At 41.9% G+C, this 26,345-nt stretch overlaps 1 protein-coding gene and 1 non-coding gene across 2 annotated transcripts; one reads left to right on the top strand and one right to left on the bottom strand.

Annotated features, from left to right (window-relative positions):
- Positions 1–13,660: 13,660 nt before the first annotated feature.
- LOC116662309 lies at positions 13,661–13,789 on the bottom strand. The gene has a single exon (XR_004318349.1). It is a non-coding gene; the product is annotated as a small nucleolar RNA SNORA40 (small nucleolar RNA).
- A 7,074-nt stretch (positions 13,790–20,863) lies between these two features.
- Positions 20,864–25,637, top strand: PCSK1N (proprotein convertase subtilisin/kexin type 1 inhibitor). The gene is made up of 3 exons (XM_032475147.1): positions 20,864–21,062; positions 24,459–24,931; positions 25,284–25,637. Exons 1-3 carry the CDS (start codon positions 20,949–20,951, stop codon positions 25,474–25,476), a joined length of 780 nt encoding a protein of 259 aa, XP_032331038.1. The 5' UTR covers positions 20,864–20,948; the 3' UTR covers positions 25,477–25,637.
- The last annotated feature ends 708 nt before the right edge of the window (positions 25,638–26,345 follow it).

Raw genomic sequence — 26,345 nt, 5'->3', positions numbered from 1 at the left:
CCACAGCAGCAATTTCTGAGCCCCCTTAGTTATAGTTATAATTTCAAGGGCAGCCTGATCTCAGTGGACGTCAAGTTGGCAGCAGTCCTTGGCAGTCATACAGGGCTTTGCTTTCCTACAGGGACTCAAAACAAAGTTTCTCACTTGAACATCTCACCAAATCAGATGGTGTGAACTATCTTTATGATGCAGAATGGAATCTCTTCCTCCAGCCAAAGGAGAGGGGGACATCTCCATTCCTTCTTAGATTCCTTTAGTTAATTATAAGGCTGGGCTTGGGAATTTTATTCAGTGAGCATTAGAAATAAAATGGGGGGGAGGGTGTAGCTCAAGTGGTAGACCGAATGCTTAGCATGCTTGAGGTCCTGGGTTTAATCCCCAGTACCATAAACAAACAAACAAACCTGATTACCTGCCCCACCCCACCCCAAAAAATAATTAGTTCCATGGAGCAAAGTTTTTATTGCAAAATACGAAGGATAGAGCCAAAGAGGATTTTTAAAAATTTCAGTGAAATAATGAACATGTCGTGTTTTCCTTCTATAAGAGGAAATCTCAATTCTAACCTGCCCCACTGAACCACATTAGCAGTTTCAGTCTGCATACCCCTCATTTCCTCCAGGCTGGAGTTTAACTTCTGGATACTTAGGATATGGGGAGAGTGGGCTGTCCTTGGGGGTCACTTTCTCACATAGGCATCTTCTGAGGTGTGCCAGATCCTGTGTGGTCCTCAGGTGTTGGCCCATGCCTGATGCTCCTGATTTATCCCTCAAAGAAGCTATCAGGTCCCTTTGGATCACAGTCCTTCTCTTAGTTAAATCTATCCACCAAGACAATAGAAAATATTGCTTGCTCCCAGCCATAATGGGAGCTTGATGGTTTTGTGAGCCCCGTCTGCCTAGAACAACATACAGACATACCTACCCCAAAAGATACCTTCAGAATACATACAATATACAAAAGATAAATAGCCTATATATGTAAAATATTGACTTTATATATATAAATCAAATATATATTATAGATACAATCAAAACAAGGAAAAGACAAGCAACCCAATAGAAAAGCAAGCAACAGATACGGAAAAACATTTTACAAAAGAGGAAACCCAAATGGCCAATAACCTATGGACGTATGCTCACAGAAAATCAGGGAACTGTGTCTTAAAACAACAAAATACTATTTCATATCAATCAAGTGGGCAAAAATTAAAAAATCAGAGAATACCAGGTGTTGCTAAGGATTTCTAGGAACAACGTGTCTCATTGGCAGCTGATGGGGATGTCAGGGGTTACAGCAATCATCTGGGAAAGCTGTTTGGCAGCATCTACTAGAGCTGCATATATGCACACCCATCACCCTGTGATGCCACCTCTAGGTACATACCTAACCAAAATGTCTACAAATGTTAACCAAAGACATGTACAAGAATGTTTACAGCAGCTTTATTCATAATAACCCTGCACTGAAACTTACCCAGGTGCACACAAACCAAAGAACAGATCCATAAATAATGGTGTATTCACCCAACTGAATGCTATAGAGCAATGTTTTGGAGACAAATGTCCCCAGATTTCTTGTGTTTCTGTGTGGTCCAGGCCTTCTGAGCAAAGGGCATGTCTGAGCATCAGTTTTGGAAATCAGAGCTAGTGTATCTCTTTGGAGAGATTTGGAAACAATTCAGGATAATAAATCTAGAAATGTCCCTCCCATCTCCAATGGGGAGATGGTTTCCAGGGTAATGAGTAACCTCTGTCTATGGAGGGAGGACAGCTTGATGTGTCAGCAGCTTCCAAGCACGCGCTCCACCACTGGGCTATAATCCCCACCCCTTAATTGCTGCTCTTTGCTGTGAGTAATAAATGGTCTATTTTCCTGACACATGGACCTGCGTTTTGTGTGTAAAACTGGGGCAGGCTATCTTGTTAGCTCAAGAGTAGGGTAAAACTTCAGAGCCGTCACAGTTCTCACTTAACACCAGGAAAATGGATGACTGTAATTCCGTATGTGCAACATGGCTGGATCTCATGACGGGCAAAAGAAGCTGCTAGACATTAAGAAATGCATAGAATATGATTCTCTTTATACAATGTTCAAAAATCAGGCTAAATTAAACAATGCTGTTCAGGATAGTGGTTTCTATGGGAGGGTGAGTAGTCACTGAAAGCAGGTACAAGAGTGGTACCTGAGACAAGGTGCTGGTCATGTTGCTTTTCAGTCCCGTTGCCAGTAACATGTATACTCAGTTGGCAAACATTAAGCAGATTGCACCCATGTAACACGTGCACTGTTCTGTGTGTATATTATACCTCACTAAAGAGTTAAATAAGGACTAGAATTACATGTGTCAACATGGATAATTCTCAGACCTACAGTGCTGAGATAGAAGAAAGTTGAAGACTGCCACATAGAGTATGATATTTGTTTTAAATAAGGTTAAAAAAAAATGCCAACAAAGCTATATTCCTTTGATAACTATGTAAGTTTAAAAAGCTAAAGCTCTAATCTGTTCTTAGAAACAATGATCAGTACACACGTGTAAACTAGAAAATATGTGCAGTATAATGTATATATGTATTTACATGCAGTATAATGTATATGTGCAATCAAACCAATAATTCAACCTAATAAAACTGGAAAAAAAATGCCAACAATATATTCAGTGTATGGATCCCTAATCACATAAAAGAATAAAGATATGCAAGGGAATGATCAATAATAAATTGAGGATTGCAGTTACCTCCAAGGAGGGAGGGAGAAGGATGAAATTAGGTGGAGGAACCGACCTAGTAGGTTTCAGCTGGAGCTGAAGTACTGTGTTTCTTAAAGACAAAAAAGAATGGGGGGCAAATGACAACATGTTGAGTGTTCATAGGTGTTCATTATATTATTTTCTTCTGCAGATTATTGTGCACTTGAAATATTTTATAATTTAGAAGAGATAAGGGTGGGGTATCACTCAGTAGTAGAATGCATGCTTAGCACGTATAAGGTCCTGGGTTCAATCCCCAGTACCTCCATTTAAATAATAATAATTATTATTATGATTATTATATGATTCTCTTTATACAATGTTCAAAAATCAGGCTAAATTAAACCATGCTGTTCAGGATGGTGGTTTCCATGGGGAAATTATTATTATTATTATTATTATTTAGGAGATGAAAAAGAATCCTATTAAATTGAATTTAGAGGATACTTTGGGGACAGATTTATCCAATGTTGATTCTTCATGCCTGGAGCATGATATCTCTCCCTACTTACTCAGGTGACATTTTTTTTCTGTAAAAATGTGTAGAACCCATACTTTTTTTTTGCTCAACATATTCCCGGGAAGTTCTGAATTTTGTTGCCATGATGTCAATCTCTTTTTCTAGTATGTTTTCTAATTTTAGGTGTCTGTAAAGGAAGGCTATTCAATTTCATGTTAGGTCTTGTTTCTGATCACCTTGTTCACTTCCCTTACTAGGTCTAAGAGTTTTTTAGATAATTCTCTTGGATTCTCTAAATAATGTCTATGAGCTTCAGCCAGAGACCACCAGGAACTCACCAGTGGTTAAACAAAGTTGAGTTTATTAGCTTATTGCACTGACAGAGAATGGAGAGCCATCATGGAGAACCATAGGGCATCTCAGTTAAGTTATTAGAAAAGACATTACAGGATTTGGGTTTATGTTAGATTTATTTATGTATTTGTGTTGAATCCTCTGATGTGATAAGGGCTGCACAGTGGCATTTAAGACTCTGGACAGGATACATTGGCCAAGAGTACCACTTGTTTATGAGAAACAAGATGATGATTTATCCTTGTAATAGGCCCTGGACACCGGGGTCCAGATGACCAAACCCACCCTATGGAAACATGGCCCAGAGTCCAGCTGGTCTCTTATAGAGAGCCAACTGCCCTTTTCTTTAGCTTCATCAGAAATTGTTCTACTTGACCTGTAGTATTTATGTAAGTGCAGCAAAGCTGTTTCCTAAAGCATAACCCCCACCCCCGCCCCCCTCCCCACCGCTAGCCAAGGACATCAAGGGTTATGAAATTGCTCGTGACAATATGACTAATGAATTTAAATTTAAACTGGTTTGGGGGACTTCTAGGGTGGAAGTTACGTCATTTGTGACATCTGCTAAGGTCAGAGACCAATTTGGGAACCACCTTTTCCAAGTGTACCCTGCTCATTGTGGGAACTGCAACTCACACGAAGAGGGAGCCTCCTGGGAGTTCTGTGCAGCCTCTGCCTGCCGCGTTTTTGGAGCTCTCTGGACATCTTCAGGGCAACGTGCCCACCCCCACCCTTCAGACGGTGGTAGTTTTAAATATCTGAAACTCTGGAACAATTACCCTGACTACACAAGATAAGCTAGTGTGCAGCAGGCAGGTGTGAGCCAGATGGCTACCTAAGTGGCGATAAGTATCCAAGTGAGCACAGACTGTGTGTTAGGAATATATGTATCATTTATCAAAGCAGGGAATAGGCAATTTGTATCCTTCAAGCGTGGAAGTTAAACAGCAGCAGCAAAGCAGGCTGCAGCTCCTCTGAAGAGAACAAACTGCCCCATCTGTTGGCTCCCACTCCTGACCGGCTCAGTCTTGCTGATGGGGCTGTGATGACCTCAGCAGAAACCTTCTCTGAGGCCAACACCATTTTTTTCCAAGAACAAGGTTTGGGATTAACTTTTGTAATGGAGATGTGAGTACCAGAGGGGACCTGTAGAAAGAAACCTACCTTCTGAGGTATTTAAAAGAAGAGCTGTTACATTTCTGTCAGAATTTCTGGTAGATGTGTGAGTGTGCATGAGAGAGATCCAGCAAATTCAGAGTAGTAGCTATGGTCTGAAGGAAACAGGCAAGATAATTTTTTTTTTTTTTAGTTTTTTTAAGTTTTTGTTGTCGTTGGGGGCGGAAATTAGGTTTATTTATTTACTTATTTTTTAGTGGAGGTACTGGGGATTGACCCAGGACCTTGTGCGTGCTAAGCATGTGCTCTACCACTGAGCTATACCCTCCCCCCAAGATAGTTCTTTTTTTCTTTTTGGCGGGGGTGGGGGGTGGGAGGATGTAAAGTAATTGGGTGTGTGTATGTATGTATGTATGTATGTATTTAATTTAATGGAGGTACTGGGGATTGAAGGTATTGCCCAGGACCTTGTGCATGCTGAGCACACATTCTACCACTGAGCCATATCCTCCCCCTCTTCCAAGATAGTTTTTTTTTCCCCTAAGTGACAGAGGAAGACCATAGCAGGTCAAAAATAACAGGATGAGAATAAGGAAGATCAGACTGAGAGATATTTTAGTTGGTTACTAGAGGGTGTCAAGGTATAATAATAATCAAGATAAATAGTGGGATAAAAAGGAAAAACATGCTGAAGAATCAGAAAATGAATCTTGTTCTGTCGTCTTGGGCAGAAGCCTTTCACCTCTGCAGTCATCAGCTTCTGGAGAATTCCTAAGAATCCTCAGTTTGAGGCCTATGAATAAGATCTTTTCCACTGAGGTTCAGGGCAGTTTCCCCTTTGATCATGCAGGCTTCGTTTAGGTGGATATGTTGAAAATGTAACTTGAACCTGTTAGGGAGACATGTGGAGACATCATATGAGTCCCTGTGAAGAAGTCACATTGGCCTGTAATAGGGTAGAATCTAGGGTTTGAGGTGAAATTATAAAGCACATGGGGTCATCTGTTATTCACTCAGAAGCAGCTAACTAGAGGTGGTCCCCAGAGGGGTTAGATTAATTTTATTGTCATCAAGGCTAATGGCAATATTTTCACCTGAGAGTCAGGGTTAGAAGCTTGTTGACTTTACATTCCAAATTCCATTAGGTCTCTCTACTCTTTCCGAAGATGATGGGTGATAATGGCTGTAGAGTTTCTGAAGAAGTTAAAACTTCACGGAGTTTTTAAATAACAGAGTTATTTAAATAAATGCAATGCATATCCCTCCTACTGGAGAGATAAGTTGACATTCCCCAAGTGGGGAATACAAAGGCAAGTAGTTTCCGTACCATTACAGTGATGATTCTCTGGCCATTAGGAAAAATTCAATTCCACGGGAAAGTAAACAATCAGAATATGCTCACAGCCCCTTTGGAGGTGTTCGAAAGGGCCTGGAGGGGGAGGGTAGAGCTCAGCAGTAGAACACATGCTTAGCATACATCAGGTACTAGGTTCAATCCCCAGTACCTCTGTAGAAAAGAGAAGAGAAGAAAAGAAAGAAAAGGGGGGGAAAAAGAAAAGAAAAGAGAGAAAAAAAATTACACTGTGTCTTGCTTAATAAATAGCTGGTTCAGTGTCTTCCCCCAAAGGGCCTGGAGCCTTTGATTTCTGTCAACATCCAACCTGTTCAGTCTTTGTCACGATTGTTATGAGGAGTGACATGCAAGGGGACTATCTCAGCAAGACCCTTAAAGTTACCCCATCAATTTCGGTTCAGTGTCAAGGCCAATTTATCTCTGTTATTGCAGCCACTATCATGAAGTATTTTTGCTAAATTCCACTCTTACGGAGAGCCCAAGTGTTGGTGGGAGAAAAAAACACAACATAAGAGCCATGAGTTGAGTTTTATCCAGTGTCTTTCTGAGGATTAGGAACTGCTTCCAAGAGGTAGGGGAGGAGCTAGTGAATATATACATTTTTTTTGGCTGGGAAATACATGTAGAAAAATACATTCAAATGCACTCATCTTGGGGTGGGAGGTATAGCTCAGTGGTAGAGTGCCTGCTTAGCAAGCACAGGGTCCTAGGTTCAATCCCCAACATCTCCGTTAAAAATAAATACATAAAAAGCCTAATTACCCCCCACTCAAAAATTAAATAAATTAAAAGAAACTGCCACTTTAAAAAATAAAATATAATATTAAAAAAAAACACAAATGCATGCATCTTGGTAAAAGATTACTGCTAATCACAAAAAAATAGACCAACAAGCAAACAACAACTAAACCCCCCACCATATCTCGGTTAAGGATTTTAGTGATTTTCTCTGTATGGGAAAATGCAAGAATCTGGGGTCCTTGAAATTCTTCCTTAGATATGCATCTTAACTATCTAGGGCCCAGTGTATCCAACACATGGAATGTTTCACCCTGAATTCCTTGTAAGTTAGTGACTACAATGGCTAATGACGTGATCCTTGGAGAATTAGACTGGCAGGCAACATTCTTTGTTTACGCAAGTAATGGAAAGCTATATAGAAATTAGTTCATTTGTTGTCCACTTGGATGAGGGTTCCTGTAGTGGCTTCAGATGAATATGAAATTATCACTGTAAAAGGCTCGCTACATTTCCCTCCCAAAGGAGAAGGGAAGAATTTTGGCTGCAGGAAAACACAATTTCACATAAGCATACTCAAAAGGGAGTTATTACAGCTGATTTAAACAATAATTCAGGCTCTTGACTAATTTATCAAGGCATAGTATTCAAAAGTCAGCACTTCTTAATCCCCAAATACAGAAATGAAGAGGAGGGTGTCTCCTTTGTGAAACAAAATGATCTTTCTCTTTAAGATAAATAAAACAAGCAAGCTCTTCATGTGGATTTCTGCCCTTCTGTTCTAAGGCATCTCTCGAATTAACAATCTTCTTTTAAATTGAAGTATAGTAAGTTACAACATGTCAATTTCTGGTGTGCAGCATAATATTTCAGTCATACATATACATACATATACTCACTTTCATATCCTTTTTCATTATAGGTTACAAGATATTGAATATAGTTCCCTGTGCTCTACAGAAGAAATTTGTTTTTTATTTATTTTTGTATATAGTGGTTAATATTTGCAAATCTTGAACTCCCAATTTATCCCTTCCCACCCCTTCCTCTTGGTAACCATAAGATTGTTTCAAATTACCAATCTTGCTCTTGGCAAAATTTCCCAAAGTGGTTACTGCAATCCCAAAATTTCCCTGGTGAAATTTTGCCAGTTAGAGAGATAAACATATGTGTTGACATTGCAATGAGAAAACATGAAGGAAGCAAGTGCTTGGCCTGGAAAAGTCAGTTTTATTTTAGTTTATTTATTATTTTTAAAATTAAGGTATAGTTGATTTACAATGTTGTGTTAGTTTCAGGTGTACAGCAAAGTGATTTGGTTATATATATATATTCTTTTTCAGATTCTTTTCCATTATAGGTTATTACAAGATATTGAATATAGTTCCCGGTGCTATATAGTACATCCTTTTTGCTTATCTATTTTATGTATAGTAGTTTGTATCTGTTAATACCATACTCCTAATTTCTTCCCCCCACCCCTTTTCCCCTTTGGTCACCATAAGTTTGTTTTCTATGCCTGTGAGTCTGTTTCTGTTTTGTAAATAAGTTCATTTGTATTATTTTTTATTTTTTATATTCCACATGTAAGTGATATCATATAGTATTTGTCTTTCTTGAGGCACAATTTTCGACTGAGAAGATCCCCTGAGACTTGCAATGTTCCATGAGGGTGGTGCTTGTGTGACTTGGTGTCTCCAAATTTCAGCCAAAGGCCAATTGTCACCAATCATGGGCCAAGAATAAAAACCTTCCTGATTCTGGGTAGATGAAACTTAAACAAAACAATTCTCAGGGATACAAAGACAAGACTGAGGAAGAAGTTCACATAAGATATATTTTTTTCCAATTTTTTTAGTGATGAAATACACATAACATAAAATTTACCATCTTAACCATTTTTAAGTGTCCAGTTCAGTCGTATAAAAGACATTCATAATGTTGTTTAACTATCACCACCATTTATCTTCCTAACTCTTTTCATCTTGTGAAACTGAAATTCTGTACTCATTAAACAATAATTCCCCATTTTCCCCTCTCCCCAGGTCCTGGAACCCACCATTTTACTTTCTGTTTCGAAGAAATTGACTCCTCTAAGTACCTCATATAAATAGAACCTTACAGTAGTTGTCTTTTTGTGACAGGCTTATTTCACTTTGCATAACATCCTCAAGGGTCATCCATATGGTAGCATGTGTCAGAATTCCCTTACTTTTTAAAGCCAAATAATATTCCATTGTATGTAAATGCCACATTTTGCTTATCCCCTCATACACCCTTGGACACTTTGGTTGCTTCCACGTTTCTGCTCTCGCGAATAATGTTGCTAATGAGCGTAGGTGTACAAATATCTCTTCCAGACCCTGCTTCCACATCAGATTTTCTGATATTGATCCAAAGCATGTTTGTCCGAAGGATGGATGCTGATCTGAGAAGAACTTTTGACCCCTTGAGCCCCCAGGACCAGCTGGAGAATAGAAGTATTACAGAACATGCTCATTCTGTCCCTATAGCTGTTTCCTTTTGTTGCAAAACAACACTCAGATATGTGACTAAATATAAGACTCGTACTATACAAGAGGACAGAACGTAGGAACAGGTGGTAGAAAGATAGATAAAGCATTGAGGGCTTGACCTGAATGTCAAGGAAGCCTCCATTCTTGTAAATGCCTGTCAGTTAAAAACCAATGGGGAGAGGGTGGGTATAGCTCAGTGGTAGATCGTCTGCTTAGCATGCGTGAGGTCCTGGGTTCAATCCCCAATACCTCCAGAAAAACAAACAAACAAACAAACCAACAAACAAACCCATCAGGAACACAGTAGTCAAACCAAGTTGGGTTTACTGACTTGCTGCAAATGAGGGAGACCACACACCATGGGGAACCACAGAGTATCTGAAAAAGGGGTACTAGATGTAAGTTATTGGATTTGAGCTCATGTTATGTGGTTTTGTCATTTTCAGTGTACAGGTCTTGAACTTATTTTGTTAAACTTATTTCTAAGAGTGTTTATTCTTTTTGAGGCTACTGCAAATGGAATTGTTTTCTTAATTTCATTTTTGGATTGTCCTTGCCGGTATATGGAAATACAATTGAATTTGGCGATATTGATCTTGCATCCTGAAACCTTGCTGGTCTCATTAGCTCTAATGGTTTTGTTGTGGATTCCTTAAGATTATCCATGTGCAAGATCATGTCATTTGCAAATAGAAAGAATTTCAGTTCTGCCTTTCCAATATGAATGCCTTTTATTTCCCTTTCTTGCCCAGTTGCCCTGGCAAGCACAATGTTAAATAGACATGGTCAAATGGTCAAGGAAACAGCCTTGTCTTGTTCCTGATCCTTGGGGGAAAAGCTTTCAGTCTTTCACCATTAAGTATGATGTTAAGTTCTTTGATACATCCTCTGCTGGGTCTTAGGGTGTGTGAATGGATTGGTAACCCCTTCTCCACCCAGGATGGAAGGGCTCCAACAATCTTCAGAGAAGGTAAGCTTGGTTCTAGTTATCTTTTCTTTTCTTTTTTAAAGAAAACGATTTAATTTTTAAATTTATTTTTGGCTGATTTTTGTTTTAGGATTTTTTGGGGGGGTGGTAATTAGATTTATTTATGTATTTATTTATTATTAATATTTTTTACTGAGTTGTAGTCAGTTTACAATGTTGTGTCAATTACCAGTGTAGAGCACAATTTTTGCAGTTATACATGAACATACATATATTACTTGTCATATTCTTTTCACTGTGTGCTACCACAAGATCTTGTATACATTTCCCTGTGCTATACATTAATTTATTATTTATTTATTTATTTATTTATTATTTTTAATGGCAATACTGGGATTTGAACCCAGTACCTTGTGCATGCTAAGCATGCGCTCTACCACTGAGCTATACGCTCCCTACTTGGCTGATTTTTGCACAAGGAAGTTTCAGCTTCTCAGCCTTTTCCCCTGCCCAGGACTGCAGACCCTGAGTGGCCTAGATTGATCTGCAATCCCTCTCATTACCACGTCCCTCCTTCCCCCAACCCTCTTCCTCCAGGGTCTGTCCATTTGTTACTGGCTGTGCTGGGGATTGGCGCCCAGGTGGCATGAGATTCCACTTGTGTAGAACTTTATTGGGTAAAGATTAGTTTCTTTCTTTTTTTTTTTTTGGTGGGGGTGGGAGATGAAGATTAGTTTCTTGTGGGAAAAAAAGTATGATGTTAGCTGTGGGGTATTTGTCCTTTATCAGGTTGAGGAAGTTCTCTTTTACTTCTAGTTTGTTGCTGATATGTTGATTCATGAATAAAAAAAAAATGAAGGGGTGTTGAATTTTGTCATGTGCTTTTCCTGCTTCTATTGAGATGCTCATGTGGTTCTTGTACTTTATTCTATTGTTACGGTCTTTTACATTAATTGATTTCAGATATTAAGCAACCTTACATTTCTGGAATAAATCCCACTAGGCCATGGGGTATAATCCTTTTTCTATGTTGTTGGATTTTGTTTGCTAGGATTTTGAAGAGGATTTTTGAGTCAATACTCATAAGAGATATTGGTTTGTACTTTTCTAGTGTTGTCTTTGGTTTTGTTTTTGGCCTCATAGAATGAGCTGAAAAATGTTCTCTCCTCTTCAATTTTTGGGAAGAGTTTGTGAAGAATTGCTATTAATTCTTCTTTATATGCTTGGTAGACTTCCCCAATGAAGCCGTCTCAATCTGAGCATCTCTGTGGGAAGTTTTAAAATTATTAATTAATAATTAATTTAAATTATTTTAAATTAATTTCGATAGTATACAGAAAATTTGCTCCAATATAGCTCGGTTCCTTCTCTCCTCCTTTGCCCTATTATCGTCACACAAATGACATCTTTATACAATTGTAAGTCCACCAGCAGTTTTATAATTATTGCTTTATGCAGTTCTCTTCTAAATCAGATAACAGAAGAAAAGAATTACAAAATACATATTTATACAGTCTTTTGTATTTCCCCCTGTAGTTACCCTAGCCAGTGTTTTAATTTTTTCATGTGGATTTTTTGTTTTGTTTTTTGGTGGGGAGGTAATTAGGTTTATTTATTTATTTAGTGGAGGTACTGTGGGTTGAACCCTTGTGCATGCCAAGCACACACTCTACCACTGAGCTATACCCTTCCTCTCTTCACGTGGATTTGAGTTATCATCTGGTGTCCTTTCAATTCCACTTGAAGGACTCTCTTTAGTATTTCCTGTGGGTCAAGTCTGTTTAGTGATGTTTTTGTTTACTAAACAAAATGTCTTTACTTCTCCCTCATTTAAAAATTTTAAAAATTGCTTGTGGTAAAATACACATAACATAAATTTTCTCCTTCTTTTTTTTTTTTTTTCTCTTCGAAGTTGCTGAGTATTTATTTAGTCCCCAGAGCAGTGTGGAATCAGACTGGAGACGGGAGTGAGTGGTCCTGCGTAGGAAAAGGGGCACTGGGAGCCAAGGGGACAGTAGGCTGGGGTCACTGATTGTCAAAGCAGAGGGTGGGACCCTGGAGTTGGGGGATGCCAGGTTGCACCCCTCCCCCAGGAGTCCCTGGGGCTTCTACCTGGTGGGGGAATTGGAAAGTTATCATGATTGGCATAATAGAGGGGAAGGGGAGACAGAAGGAGTGGGTGGGTGGGGGGTGTTAGAGTTCAAAGAAAGCTTAAAAGAGGGCATGGGTGCGGCTTTGGCCAGGAGTCTGGGGTCAGGGGCTTGAGGTGAGGGATCAGGGTGCTGGCTGTGACCTCACTTGGTCAGGGGGCTGCAGGGAATGCCATTGGGTAATGGGCCACCAGGGGTTGGCCAGTGTGTGTGCCCAGTGCCAGAGGCCAGCCCCACTGGCTGCCACTCCTGTGGCCACCCTCCCAATGGCCACATTCTTGCCCAGCTTTTTGTAGTTCAGCAGAGTCAGCTCCACCTGGACCTTCTGGATGTGGTCACAAGGCACCTCAAAGCTGAAGGCCTCAGTGTAATAGGAGTTCAGAATCTTCTTCTCCTTCTTCTCCCTCTCCCTCTCCCTCTCCCTCTCCTTCTCCTTCTTCTTCTCCTTCTTCTTCTTCTTCTTCTTTTTAACTTTTTCTACAAAAAGTGTAAAGGTTTTTTTTTTTAACTGTGTAACAGTGTAACATAGGCAGAATTATTTAAGTCAATAAATTTTTTAAGAATTTCACATGTTATGATTCCTTCCGCTGCCCATCACCTTGGTTCCTCCCATGTTTGAGTCATAATCTTCTAGATAGGCCTTTCAAAAAAGAATTTTTGCTCAATCAACAGTTGTCATGTCAGTCAGACCATAATTCTTTTAGTTGGGCTTCCTTGATCTCCAGTTTAATATGGACACACTTCAAAAACTCTGCACCTGTAATCTTTGGGATCCAGTTTCCTCAAGCAGTTTACTTTAGGGCTATATTTGGGGTCAGAGAAGATGGATCTGCCTGGTTCTGAATTTTAAACACCCTCTAAACATGCATTAGCGGGGAGGGTATAGCTCAGTGGTAGAGTGCATGCCTAGCATGCATGAGGTACTAGGTTCGATCCCCAGTGCCTCCATCAAAAATAAATAAATAAATAAAACTGATTACCTCCTCCCACCAGAAAATAAAAATAAATAAAAAATAAACACGCATTAAGTTCAAATAGTATTTACTCCTAAGCTTATCACACCCTGGAAGAGTACTGATCGTTGGGATATGCCAATACCTTTTTCAAAGTCCAGATACTGTGTTCAAGATAAAAGCCATCTTTGTGTCATGTGAACATTAAAATTAGAGTATTAAATCAACATAGCTGATAATTTCTCATATCTTATGCTTTTAAATTACCAATTCTATAGTCCTAGGAGCGCAATCTTTATGTTTATCAGCACCCCCATCACTTGAATCTGTTTTAGGTATCACATTGCTTCTTATATGTATCAAAACTCATACTGAACAATGAATTCTGGGGTTGCAAAAGGGGATTTATTTTTGCACCTGTCTACAAGTCTTTGTCCACAGATTAAACAAAAACCAAACACAAGTGCTACAGAGTGTTCTGCTTGATGATCATTTTCTTCTTCCGCACATTTTCCTGCCCTGCAGCAGGTGGACCTTGACATATGGATCTGACATCCCTCCTACCTCCATCTTCTTCAGGTTTTTAGCCTCCAGGATGTTTTTTTTATTGAAGTAAGTTAGAGATAAATTGGGAGTTCCAGATTCGCAGTTACTAACTACTACATATAAAATAGATAAACAATAAGGTCCTACTGTAGAGCACACGGAACTATATTCAATATTTTGTATTAACCTATAATGGAAAAGATTATGAAAAGGAATATATGTATGTATATGTATGACTGAAACATTATGCTGTACACCAGAAATTGACACATTGTACAGTGACTATATTTCAATAAAAAATTAATAAACAAACAAAATTTTCTTTCAGATCACTAATTCTGTCTTCAGTGATTCCCAGTCTATGTATTCAGCCCTGTGTCTGCTGACTGCTCTTTTCATAGCAGCCTCTTTGTTTTGTTTTGTTTTGTTTTGTTTTTTAAGATTCTCCTTTTTTAGAGCAGCTTTAGGTTCACAGCAAAATTGAGAGGAAGATACAGAGACTTTCCAATATCCCTTGCCCCCGCACATGGCCTATTCTTATTTTATGAGTGTAGTATCATCGACGTTTAAGAAGTTTTCATACCCCTTTGATTATTTTTGTTTCCTCTCATTTTTTTCCTGTTCCATTTGTTCCTAGTCCTTCTGTTTTGTGTCACTGGTTATTCTTAACTCAATACTTTTCCCATACTTATTGAACCCCTACTATATTCCAGGCATGGGGATGCAATGGTAAAGAAATCGAAGACTCTGTCCCTGTGAAACTCACCTTGTAGTTGGGGAGACAGTACATAGAGCAATAAAGGGGAGTGATTAAGTGCTATAGTGAAAAATAAAGCAGACTATAGAGACAGAGAACTTCAGGTAGAAAGATCAAGGAAGTCATCTCTGAAGGGGTGATTGCTGAACAGAGACCAGAATGAAACACGGGAACAAACCACATACAAAGTGAACAGCAGATGCAAAGACCCTGAGGTTGCAAACGTGTTCGACTCGGATATAGAACAGAAAGGAGGCGAGTGCAGGTACAGAGTGAGTGAGGGGACAGCAGTGGGATGGGAGGTCAGAGAGGTAAGAAGGTCTAGGTCTCACAGGGCCTTGTGGGCCAGAGGCTTTATGCGGGACCGTGGACTTTATTTTTCATTCTGATGGGAGCCAGGGAGGAGTTCTGAGTATATAAGGGACATTCCTTGAGTTAGGATAGGATCCCTCTGGCTGCATTGAGGAAAAGAGACGGTAAGGGGGGCAAGGAAGGAAGCAGGGAGACTAGTGAGGGGCCTTCTGACACGGTCCAGATGGCTGCTGGCGGTGGAGGCGGTGAGAAGAGGTTGGGTTATGGATCTACTTTAAAGGTGGAGCCAACAGGATTTCCTCAGAGATTAGCTGTGGGGATGAGAAGAAGAAAGAAGTCAAGGATGCTTTTGTGGTTTTTGACCTGAGATGCTAGGTGAATGATGGGAGAGACTGAGAGAGGAGTAGAGTTTTTGTTTTTGTTTTTGTGGTGGAAGGGCAGGCCTTGGGGGCAGTCAATCAATAGTTCCATTTTGGGGGGAGTTAACATTGAGATGCCTATTTTTTTGAGGTTTGATTTTTTGAGGGAGGTAATTAGGTCTGTCTATCTATCTACCTATCTGTCTGTCTATCATTTATTTAATGGAGCTACTGAGGATTGAACCCAGGACCTCGTGCATACTAAGCACGTGCTCTACCACTGAGCTATACCCTCTCCCCGAGATGCCTATTAAACACCCAAGTGGAAATGTTGAAGAGGCAGTTGGATTTCGAATCTGCAGAGGCCCGGGCTAGAGATGCGAATTTGGGACTAACAGTAAATACATGCTATTTAAAGGAATAAGAGTGACAGCTCTGGAGGAGCTCATACTGGCAGTTATGTGCTCTTGCCTGAAGCAACACAGGCCACTTCCACTCAGTCATGAGGAAGTACGATCCCACCATGTTCCATGGTCCTGGAAGGGAGAAAGAAATGAAAATCTGATAATTGTAGTAAACAGCAGGAATGAGCACCACAGAGAGCAAGTGGACTTGCTTTGACTTCCACAAAAGTCCATCTCCATTCCTTGTATGTAGGTGGTAGTTCCCTGAGCTCTTTTTTTTCCCCACATGGCTTGATTCCATCTGCAATATCTCTCCTGGAGAATGCCTCAGAGTATCTGGTCCCTTGATGACTTTCTTGAAAAGCACCACTGACGATTTTCTTCTCAGCGTATATTTTGGGGTTGCTTTAGGGGGATTTGGGGAAGGAAGGGAGGCAGATGTGTGTGTTCATTAAACCATTTTGCTACACTCTCCCAGAAGGCTTCAAAATACAGCAAATCATGGTGGTGGGGGGGTCCTATAGCTCAGTGGTAGAGCAGGTGCTTAGCATGCACGAGGTCCTGGGTTCAATCCCCAGTACCTCCATTTAAAGATAAATAAATAAATCTAGAAATATACAAGATTGATTTTAAAAAATACAGCAAATCAGAACAAGTCGCTGCTGTGCTTTGGGCTCACTGGCCATACTTCACTTCTATGGATGCACCATGCTGCTTCTTACCCTAGATCCTTTGCTTGTGCAGCTTCCTCTGCCTGAAATGCTTCTCCCTTATACCCAACTCCCTGGGTAACTCTTCCTGGACCTTTAGTTCTCAGCATAGATACCCTTTCTCAGGGGTGATTTTCCCAAGCCCCCTCCTACCATGGGATACTTGACAACTCTGTTTGTCAAGGCTTCATTTGATTGAATACCGCCAGATGACTATCCAGAACGGTTGCTCAAGCCCAGACTCTCACCAACAGTACCTGGAGGTTCATATATCCTCACATGCCCGCCAACACTTTCTGTGATTCAGTTTTTAATTTTTGCTAATATGAAGGATGTAAGGGAATATTGCCCTTTATAAAACATTTGCACTTCTTTAATCATTAGTAAAATTGAGCATGTTTTCATATGTCTGATAACCTCATGGGTTTCCTTCTCCTTGTGTGATTTGTCTGTTCCTATCCTTTGTCCATTTTTCTTTGGGGTGCCTATCTTTTTCTTGCCAATTTCTCAAAGTCACTTTTATATTCTGGATATTTAACCTCTTGTGAGTTCAGAGGTAGCAAATATATGTTCGCTGTTATGTCTGTTAACTTTGTGTGTAGGGTCTTTCATTAAACAGAAATTGTAAACTTTTGTAGGAGGGGAGGTAATTAGGTTTATTTATTTATTTATTTAACGAGGGTAGTGGGGGTTTAACCTAGGACCTCATGCCTGCTAAGCATGTGCTCTACCACTGAGCTATACCCTCCCTCCTTGTAAATGTTGATTGTATATTTCAATTAGCATTCTTCCTTGTGATTTGTGCTTTTGAAGTTTTGTTCAAGGAGCCCCTCCCCATCACTAGGTCACACAGTGTATTTTTTTTCTGTTAATTTATGGTGTTTCCTTTTACATGACAATCTAACCATCTGGAGTTATTGTTTGTATATGGTGTGAGGTAGGGCTCTTACTTATTTTCCTCCAGTTTTCCAAACACCTTTCTGGCCTTAGAACACATTCTAATACCTGGTAAGTAAAATCCACCTTCTTTATTTCTTTTTCAGAATTGATTTAGCTATTCACAGATCTTTATTCTTTTATAAAGATGTTTATTTATTTATTGAGACATATAATCTATATACCATAAAGTTCATCATTTTAAAGTGTACAATTCAATGGTTTTTAGTATATTCACTAAGTTGGGCAGCCATCACCACTGTCTAACACCAGAATATTTTCATCGCCTCAGAAAGAAACTCTGTACCTATTTGCAATCACCCCCCATTCCATTCTCTTCTCCCCTCAGGCCCTGGCAACCACTAATCAACTTTCTATCTCTATGAATTTACCTATTCTGAGCATTTCACATAAATGGAATTATGCAATATGTGGCTTTTTGTGTCTTGCTTTTTTCTTTTTTTAATTGAAGTATAGTTGATTTACAATGTTGTGTTAGTTTCTGGTGTACAGCATAGTGATTCAGTTGTATGTGTGTGTATATATACATATATATATATTCTTTTTCAGATTATTTTCCATTATAAGTTATTATTAGAAATTGAATATAGTTCCCTGTGCTAGACAGTAGGTCCTTGTTTATCAATTTCATGTATAGTAGTGTGTACATGTTAATCCCGAACTCCTAATTTATCCCTCTCTTGCCCCCCTTTCTCCTTTGGTAACCAGAGTTTGTTTTCTATGTCTGTGAGTCTATTTCTAGTTTGTAAATAAGTTCATTTGTATCTTTTTTTTTAGATCCCACATGTAAATGATCTCATATGATATTTGTCTTTTCTTTTTAAATATACTACAGCTTCTCATTTTTTTAATAGTCATTTTACAATGTTGTATCAAATTCCAGTGTAGAGCACAATTTTTCAGTTATACATGAACATAGATATATTCATTGTCACATTTTTTTTTCTCTGTGAGCTACCACAAGATCTTATATATATTTCCCTGTGCTATACAGTATAATCTTGTTTATTTATTCTACATTTTAAAATCTCAGTCTGTCCCTTCCCACCCCTCTGCCCCCTTGATAACCACAAGTTTGTATTCTATGTCTATGAGTCTGTTTCTGTTTTGTATTTATGTTTTTTTTAGATTCCACGTATGAGTGATTTCATATGGTATTTTTCTTTCTCTTTCTTGCTTACTTCGCTTAGAATGACATTCTCCAGGAACATCCATGTTGCTGCAAATGGCGTTATGTTGTCGGTTTTTGTGGCTGAATGATATCATATAATATTTGTCTTTGTTTGATTTACTTCACTTAGTGTGATCATCTCTAGGTCCACTGGCTCCTTTCACTTAGAATATTTTCAAGTTTTATTTATATTGCATCATGTATCAGTATTTAATTTGTTTTATGAATGAGTAATATTCTATTGTATGAATATACCTCATTTTGTCTGTTCATTCATCAGTTGATAGACATTTGAGTTGTTTCTATTTTGGGGCTACTATGAAAAGTGCTACTTTTAACTTTCATGTACAAGTTTTGTGTGGACTCTTTATATACATTTAAAAATAAGTTTTATTGATTTTTTTAAATAGTCAGCTGAGATTTAAATTGAGATCGTATTGAAATTATATATTAATTTGGAGATCATTGAAACACTTATAACGTGAAATAGTCTCATCCAAGAGCATAAAACGTATCTTCATTTATTCATTTATTCAGATCACCTTTTATAACTTTAAACGAAGTTTAATATTTTCTCTATAGAAGAACTTATTATCGCATTTATGCTAGTTTTCTATTGCTGTATGACAAACTCCTCGGCTTAAAAGAACATACTTACAGCATTATATCACAGTTTCTGTGGGTCAGGAGTCAGGGTTCTTAATGGGTTCTCTGCTTAGGATCTCACAAAGCTGAAATGAAAGTGTTGACTAAGGCTGTTGCTTGACTGGGGAAGGATCTGTTTCCAAGCTCACTCCGGTTGTTGGCAGAATCCAATTCCTTATGGTCGTAGAACTGAGGATTTCAATTTCTTGCTGGCTCTCAGCTGGAGGCCACCCTCAGCTCCTAAAGACCACCTTCTGTTCCTTGCCATGTGAGGTTCCCCAAAGTGGCCACTTGCTTCCTTAAAGCCAGCAGGGGAGTAGGAGTTGCCTCACAAGTTGACCATTTCAACCTCATTTTTAACATAATTATGTATATGTAATTACTTGTATCTGATCACCTTTGGACATGCACACAACACACTCAGAGGAAGGGGATTACACAAGGATTACAAAAGGCAAAGATCATGGAAGCCATCTTAATTGTGTGTCCATTACACCATGCTTGAGTATATAATCTTCAGATCCTTAAGGGGATGTGTATGAGGATTTTCATTGTAAAGTTGTTGTTTGTAATACTGAAGAGATAGAGGCAGTTAGAATCAATAGATTAGATATATTCCCAGCAACATAAATCAATATTTCTTTTTTTCACTTTTAATTTATGCTATTTTACCATACTTTGCTTTAATTCCAAAATGAAAATATCTTTTTTTTTTCATCTGGTAATAATAGTAATACATATTCATTGAAACTTTGTTTTTCAGACAGCAGAGAAAAGTGTAAAGGAGAAAGTGATAAACCATTAGTTATCTTCCCTGGTCTCCAGAAATAATCACTGACATGCCCTTCCCAACATTTTCTTCCCCTATGGATACACAAATTTTACCAAAATTTTATTTCCTTTCATGTATCGTTTTAAGTGGCTTGAAATCCTTTTGGAACAATATATGAGTAAAATCAATCTATCTATGTATTTATTGAAAAACAAGTAGATATAGGCAGCAAAATAAAGACAGAGACAGGAGGAGGGTTGTAGAGATGAAAGGAGAGAAAGAATCAGGCAGGGAGAGACAGATGGGAGTGGAAGACAGAGCTGTGGGTGCATAAGTTCGAAAGAGAAACAGAGCTATGGAGAAAGGAAGATACTGGCAGAGACAAGGAGAGGATAGAAATGAACTTTTATTGAGCTCCTACTGAATGTCATTCTTATTAAACCTTCAAAGCCACTCTGGGGGTCAGTTACTATTAATCCCTTTATGCAGCTAAAGGGCTGCGCTTAAGAATGGTGAACTGGCCTATGCACAGTCACACCACCTGGATTGAACCCATCATCCTGTAAAGGCCCTGGTCCATAGACCATCCGTAACTGTTTATCCAATAAACAAAGTCATACATCTCCGCGAGGAAGGAGAGGTGGGGACCAGGCCCGCATTCCACTCCACTGAGTCAATTCTTTTCTGCCTGTCTGCTGTGGAGACAGCAAGGTCTGTTGCCCTGGCAACTGCCCTCCGACTGCCATGGCAACCGCCATCGAAGGCTCCAGCTCTCCACCTTGCCCCTTGGGCATCTCCATGGCGACGGGCGGGATGGAGGGGCTGCAGGAGTTCCAAGGCTGCGCCTGCGTAGAGTGGAGGAAGGGGGTGAGCAGGGGAGGGCAGGGTTCCCTGTCGTGCGCAGCCGCAGAGCATCTCAGCTCTGCCCGCTAGCCCAGGCGCTGCGCACTTGCCAGCCAGTCCGCCCGTCCGGAGCCCGGCTCGCTGGGGCAGCATGGCGGGGTCGCCGCTGCTCCGCGGGCCGCGGGCCGGGGGCGCCGGCCTTTTGGTTCTGCTGCTGTTGGGCTGGCTTGGGCCACCTCCCGCGCTCTGCTCTCGGCCGGTAAAGGTGCGACTCGGGTTAGGCGCTGGGTGGGGGTGGGGAGGAGGATGCTACCCGCAAAGGTCGGTGCCCGGCCACTGGCCGCTCATCCTCGCTGGCCTCAGCTCCTAGGACGTGTGGAGAGATTGGCCAGGGTGGCCCGAGGACCAGCCGCCAGTCCGTGTCCAGGCCATGCCAGGCTCTTGGGTGTGCGGGTGGCAGTGTCAGGGGCTCGTCCGGCAGCTGCGCCCTGCCCATCCCTCGGCACCCAGCGCTGGGCCGGGCCTCGCCCCCCCCCCACCCCCCGCGGTCTGTGGCGCTGTCCATGGGACTAGGGCGCTTTAAGGCAGGGAGTGTGGCTATCTGTATGTGCGCACGTGATGGGATGACAGAGGCGTGAGGGTGTGCTGTCTGTCCCTGTGTGTGTCCTTTGATGTAAGCGCTTCCAAGCGTCCATAGAAAGATGTCATTGTGGGTCCGGGTGTGCAGTGTGTGATGCTGGGCGTGCTTCTGAGTGTGACTTTTCTCAGTGACATCGTGTGTTTGTGAATCCTATGGTGATGGCGTGACTTATGGGCGTGTCTTTCTGTGTGTTTGTATGTGTGATTTCGTTTTTGTCTAGGAGGGAGTGGTCTTTGCATCCCCGAGCGCGCATCCCATTTTGGTTCTGTTGAACTGAGGGACTAGGATTTTGTATGTGTGTTCATGAGGCTGTTCCTCCCTGTTTCTTTGTGGAGCTGTGTCATTCTGGGGAGAGGAGCCATGATGTCTCTCTCTGCTGCATTATGTCTTTAAGGGTGGTGCGTGCTCTTGCGTCTGGATGGCTTGACGATTGTAACTGCATGAGCGGCCCTGTGCGTGAACATGTGCAGGTCGTTGAGTGTGAATGTGGCAGTGTTGGGTTGCATATGTGACATCTTAAGGCCTGTCAGTCCATATGAGTGTGTGTGAGGCTGTGATTGATGTGTGTGATTCCCCGGGGTTTGAGGGGTGGTTGGTGTCAAGGGCATTTGGAGCATATCCTCCTCTAATGAAGAGTTCAAGGCTGTTTGTGTCAAGGATGGGTTTTTAAAAAAATTAAATAATACCCATATGACATAATATATTTAAATACGTATGTACAACGTAAGGCATAATGATAAAATAATCAACCCGTATGTGTACCCATAACTCAGCTTAAAAAATTGAGCATGACCAATAGTTAGACGACCCTCGGTGCCCCTCCCCACGACAGCCCCTCTCCTCAGTCATTATCCTGTATTTTCTGTTCATTATCCCCCCTTTTTTTTTTTTGCAGCTTATCACATATGTATCTCTAAACAATATCTTCTCTAGTTTTTCCTCACAGAAATGGAATCATACTGGGCGTCTGGCTCCTAATAGTCACTAGGGGTCACTAGGAAGTCATCGGGGTGTCTGGTAGTCGCAGACAGTCTGCAGTGGAATTCTGCGATTTTTTCTTTCATTTTTTTTTTCTTTTGCTCTACATTGGTTGTGAGTTTCATCCACATTGAAGTATGTGGCTGTAATACATTTCTTTTTATAGCTGCATAGTATTTTGTCTGATGAGTGTATCACCAGCATATGAGTATGTCATGGTTTATAGATGCATTCTCAGTACATCAGTCCACATTTGTGTTGTTTCCAGGCTTTTTTTTTTCTTTTTTCCCTCTCGCTTCACTTTTATGAATAGTGCTGCTGCAATTTTTCATGAATTTGTGTCCAGTAGTATATGTGCAAAAGCTACTCTGGGGTGTAACACCCCAGGAGTGGGGCTTAGGATATATGCATCTTTTTAGGCATTGCCAAATTGTTCTTCAAAGTTATTTTGGCACTTGAATTCCCAGCAGCAGTGTCTGAGAGCTTCTGTTTTGTTGTTTTTTTTCCTACATCTATGTCAGCATTCAACATTATCAGACTTTTAAATTTTGGCAGTCTTTGGACGTATTTTGCATAGTGTATCTTACTGGCCTAGTGTATCTAACTTGCATTTTCTTGATTTCTAATGAGGTTCATTATTTTTCATATGTTTAGTAACTGTTTTGGTTCTGTTTTTGTGAAATACTTGATCATCAATTTTGCACATTTTTGTATTAGTTTGGTTTTCCCTTACTGCTATTTAGGCAATCTGTATATATTGGACACTAATCTTTTTTGTTTGTTTTTTTGGGGCGAGGAGGTAGTTAGGTTTATTTATTTATTTATTATGGAGGTGCTGGGGATTGAACCAGGACCTCGTGCATGCTAAGCATGCTCTTTACTACTGAGCTATATCCTCCCCCCGGACATTAATCTTTTATTGACTATTTGTGTTATAGGTATCTTCTCTCACTCTGGTTTTACTTTTCATTCTTTTTACAGTGTCTTGGGATAAAAAGAAATTCTTAACTTGAATGTAGTCAAATTTAGTTCTCTTTTCCTTTCCATTATCTTCCAATTTGGATCACTTGTTCCTGCACGATTTACTGAAGGAGTTGGTCCTGTCCCCACTGCTCTGCAGTGTCTCCTCTGTCATAGCATATGTCAATATGTTTATATCTGTTTCCAAGCTCTGTTCAATCCTATTAGTTCCTTCTGCTGTATTGAATCTGCCATTTAACTTGCCCCTTTAATTTTTAATTTCATTTAAAATATTTTTCTAGGTGTTCTAGAGGTTTCTTTTTCAAATCTTCATGATCGTTTTAATGGTCTTTCATCCCTTTCTCATATTTTTGATATGCTCTTTTATTTATTTAAACTTATTGAAATTGTTTCATAACTGCCTGAACTGAAAATTAGTCATTGGGCAATTTATTTTACAGATAGACTTGCACACATGCCAAATGATATATGAACAAGGTTGTTCACTCCAATATTATTTATAAGAATAGCAAAAGAAACATCTGTTGAAGACTGGTTAAGTAAACTATTGTACATCCGTATCAAAGGGATTCAGTGCAGAAGGAAGGAAGGGAGAGAGAGAGAGAAAGGATGCTTTTAAGGTACTGATGTAGGTATAGATTCCAAAAAGCAAGGTGCAGAACAGTCCACTACCTTTTGGATAAAACAAATGGACAATAGGAAGCTATAAAATGCAAGCACAGGTTCCCATTGTCCACAGCATTAATATAGAAGAAACTACAGCTGTCATCTACCATCGCCACTCCTATAAGGAAACCTGGTCTTCAGCAGCCCCTGGGCAAGTTCTGAGTCACTAGGAAATAGTTGTGGGTGGGGAATCTAGGGGTCTTTGGTGGTCCTAAGTGTGTCTGGAGATACTTTGGGCTCTCCATTGGCCTTAGGGGTGTCTGAAGATATTTGAGGGACCATATGCCTTTGGTAGCATCTGGGGATATTTGAGGTCCATGGAGCCACCCGCGTTGGGGGTCCCTGGCCTGACAGATGATGACGACTTCTCCTTCCCACCACGTCGTCTTTCCGCAGGAACCACGCAGCCTGGGCGCAGCCTCGCCGCCCTTGGCGGAGGCCGGTGCTCCCCGGCGTTTCCGGCGGGCAGCGCCCCGGGGAGAGGCGGCGGGGGCTGTGCAGGAGCTGGCGCGGGCGCTGGCGCACCTGCTGGAGGCCGAACGGCAGGAGCGGGCGCGGGCCGAGGCGCAGGAGGCCGAGGATCAGCAGGCGCGCGTCCTGGCGCAGCTGCTGCGCGTCTGGAGCGCACCCCGCACCAACGACCCTTCCCTGGGCCTGGAAGATGACCCCGACGCCCCCGCCGCGCAGCTCGCCCGCGCCCTGCTCCGTGCCCGCCTAGACCCCGCTGCCCTCGCAGCCCAGCTTGTTCCCGCCCCTGCCCCCGCCGCAGCGCTCAGACCCCGGCCCCCAGTCTACGACGACGGCCCCACGGGCCTGGATGTGGAGGACGCCGGCGACGACGCGCCGGACGTGGACCCCGAGCTCCTGAGGTACCCCTGCAAGAGGGGGGCGGGGGCGGGCGCCAGCATCCTGGGAGGAGGGCGAGGAGCTGTGGGGGGGCTGCTTCAGGAGGTGGAGGTGCGAACACCTGGGTCCTGCGACCCTAGGAGGGACTTTGGTCCTGGACCCAGAGTGTGGGGGCAGAGATGCCTGGCCGGGAGGACGAGTGGGAGGCGGGGAAACTAGTTTCAGGAATGGGAGGCGGGGACCTTCATCTCCTGAAAGCAGTGGGACGCCTGGGTGGGAAGGAGGCTGCCAGGTTCCCAGGCTGTAAGCGGTTGCGCGCCACCTAGGTCCTAGGGCCGGGGCGTTTTCACTGCATTCTGCTGTGCTCCCCTGCAGGTATTTGTTGGGGCGGATCCTCACGGGAAGCGCGGACTCCGAGGCTGTGGCTGCCCCGCGTCGCCTCCGCCGTGCCGCGGACCAGGATCTGGGTCCTGAGGTGCCCCCTGAGGGCGTGCTGGGGGCTCTGCTGCGCGTAAAGCGCCTGGAGACCCCCGCACCCCAGGCGCCCGCGCGCCGCCTCTTGCCCTGAGCACCACCTGGATCCTGCGCACCCTCCCGCCCAGGACCGCCCGACCCCTGACACCCCGACTGCTCCTCCCGCACGTCGAGAGCGGCTTATCCCGCCAGCCACTGTTGCTGCCCTCGAACCCCAAGATCCCCACCCCCACAATAAATATGATCTGAAGCAGCTACCTGTTTGTTTGAGTGGCGGTGTCGGGGCGGGGTGGTGGGGTGGTGGTGGACTGGGTGGTGCTGGCTGCCCTTAGATGAGGGAAGAGAGTCTCTGCCCTTGATCCCCCACTTTTGAGACAACCCCCCTCCCAGCCTGTGCCTCTCCTCACTGGGGAGGTATCCATATGTAGAATGGCAGTGCCTACACAGATTCTGTGCCCCGTTTCTAGGCCTCCTTTAGGAATGAAGAGCCCAAAAGCCTTTGAGGCGACTTTCAGGGCTTGCTGCAGCATCTTCCGAGGGTCCATCCTCCTAAGGACCAACTAGGTGGTCAAGGGGAGGCTGTTAATGAGGCATGAGAGTAGCGCTTGGACTTGGGCCCGCATGTCCATAGCCACATCCGAAGGCCCCCTGAGATGGGGAGGGGCTACTGACCGGAAGCGAAAGGGAGCGGGCTGCAGGCTGCAGGCTGCTCTCCCAACCTGGTCACCTCCTGGCAAGGTAAGAGGAGGATAAGATGTATTTTATGTTTGTCAGCTTGATATATGTTTAAGTATTTAGCTATATAATACGGAGGCCACTCTATCGGTACTCTTACCCTAGCCCTGAAGATTATCAGTTGGTGTGGTGGTAAATGGCTTGTGGTCATGGCCTTTCCACTGGCAATTCCATCTGCCCCCTTGTTATCTCCAAGTTTTTCCTCAAATGTCACCTATTTAGTAAGGC

The sequence above is a fragment of the Camelus ferus genome, chromosome X, assembly GCF_009834535.1.
Source record: "Camelus ferus isolate YT-003-E chromosome X, BCGSAC_Cfer_1.0, whole genome shotgun sequence".
Taxonomy (NCBI): Eukaryota; Metazoa; Chordata; class Mammalia; order Artiodactyla; family Camelidae; genus Camelus; species Camelus ferus.
This window is presented reverse-complemented; position numbering and strand designations above follow the sequence as displayed.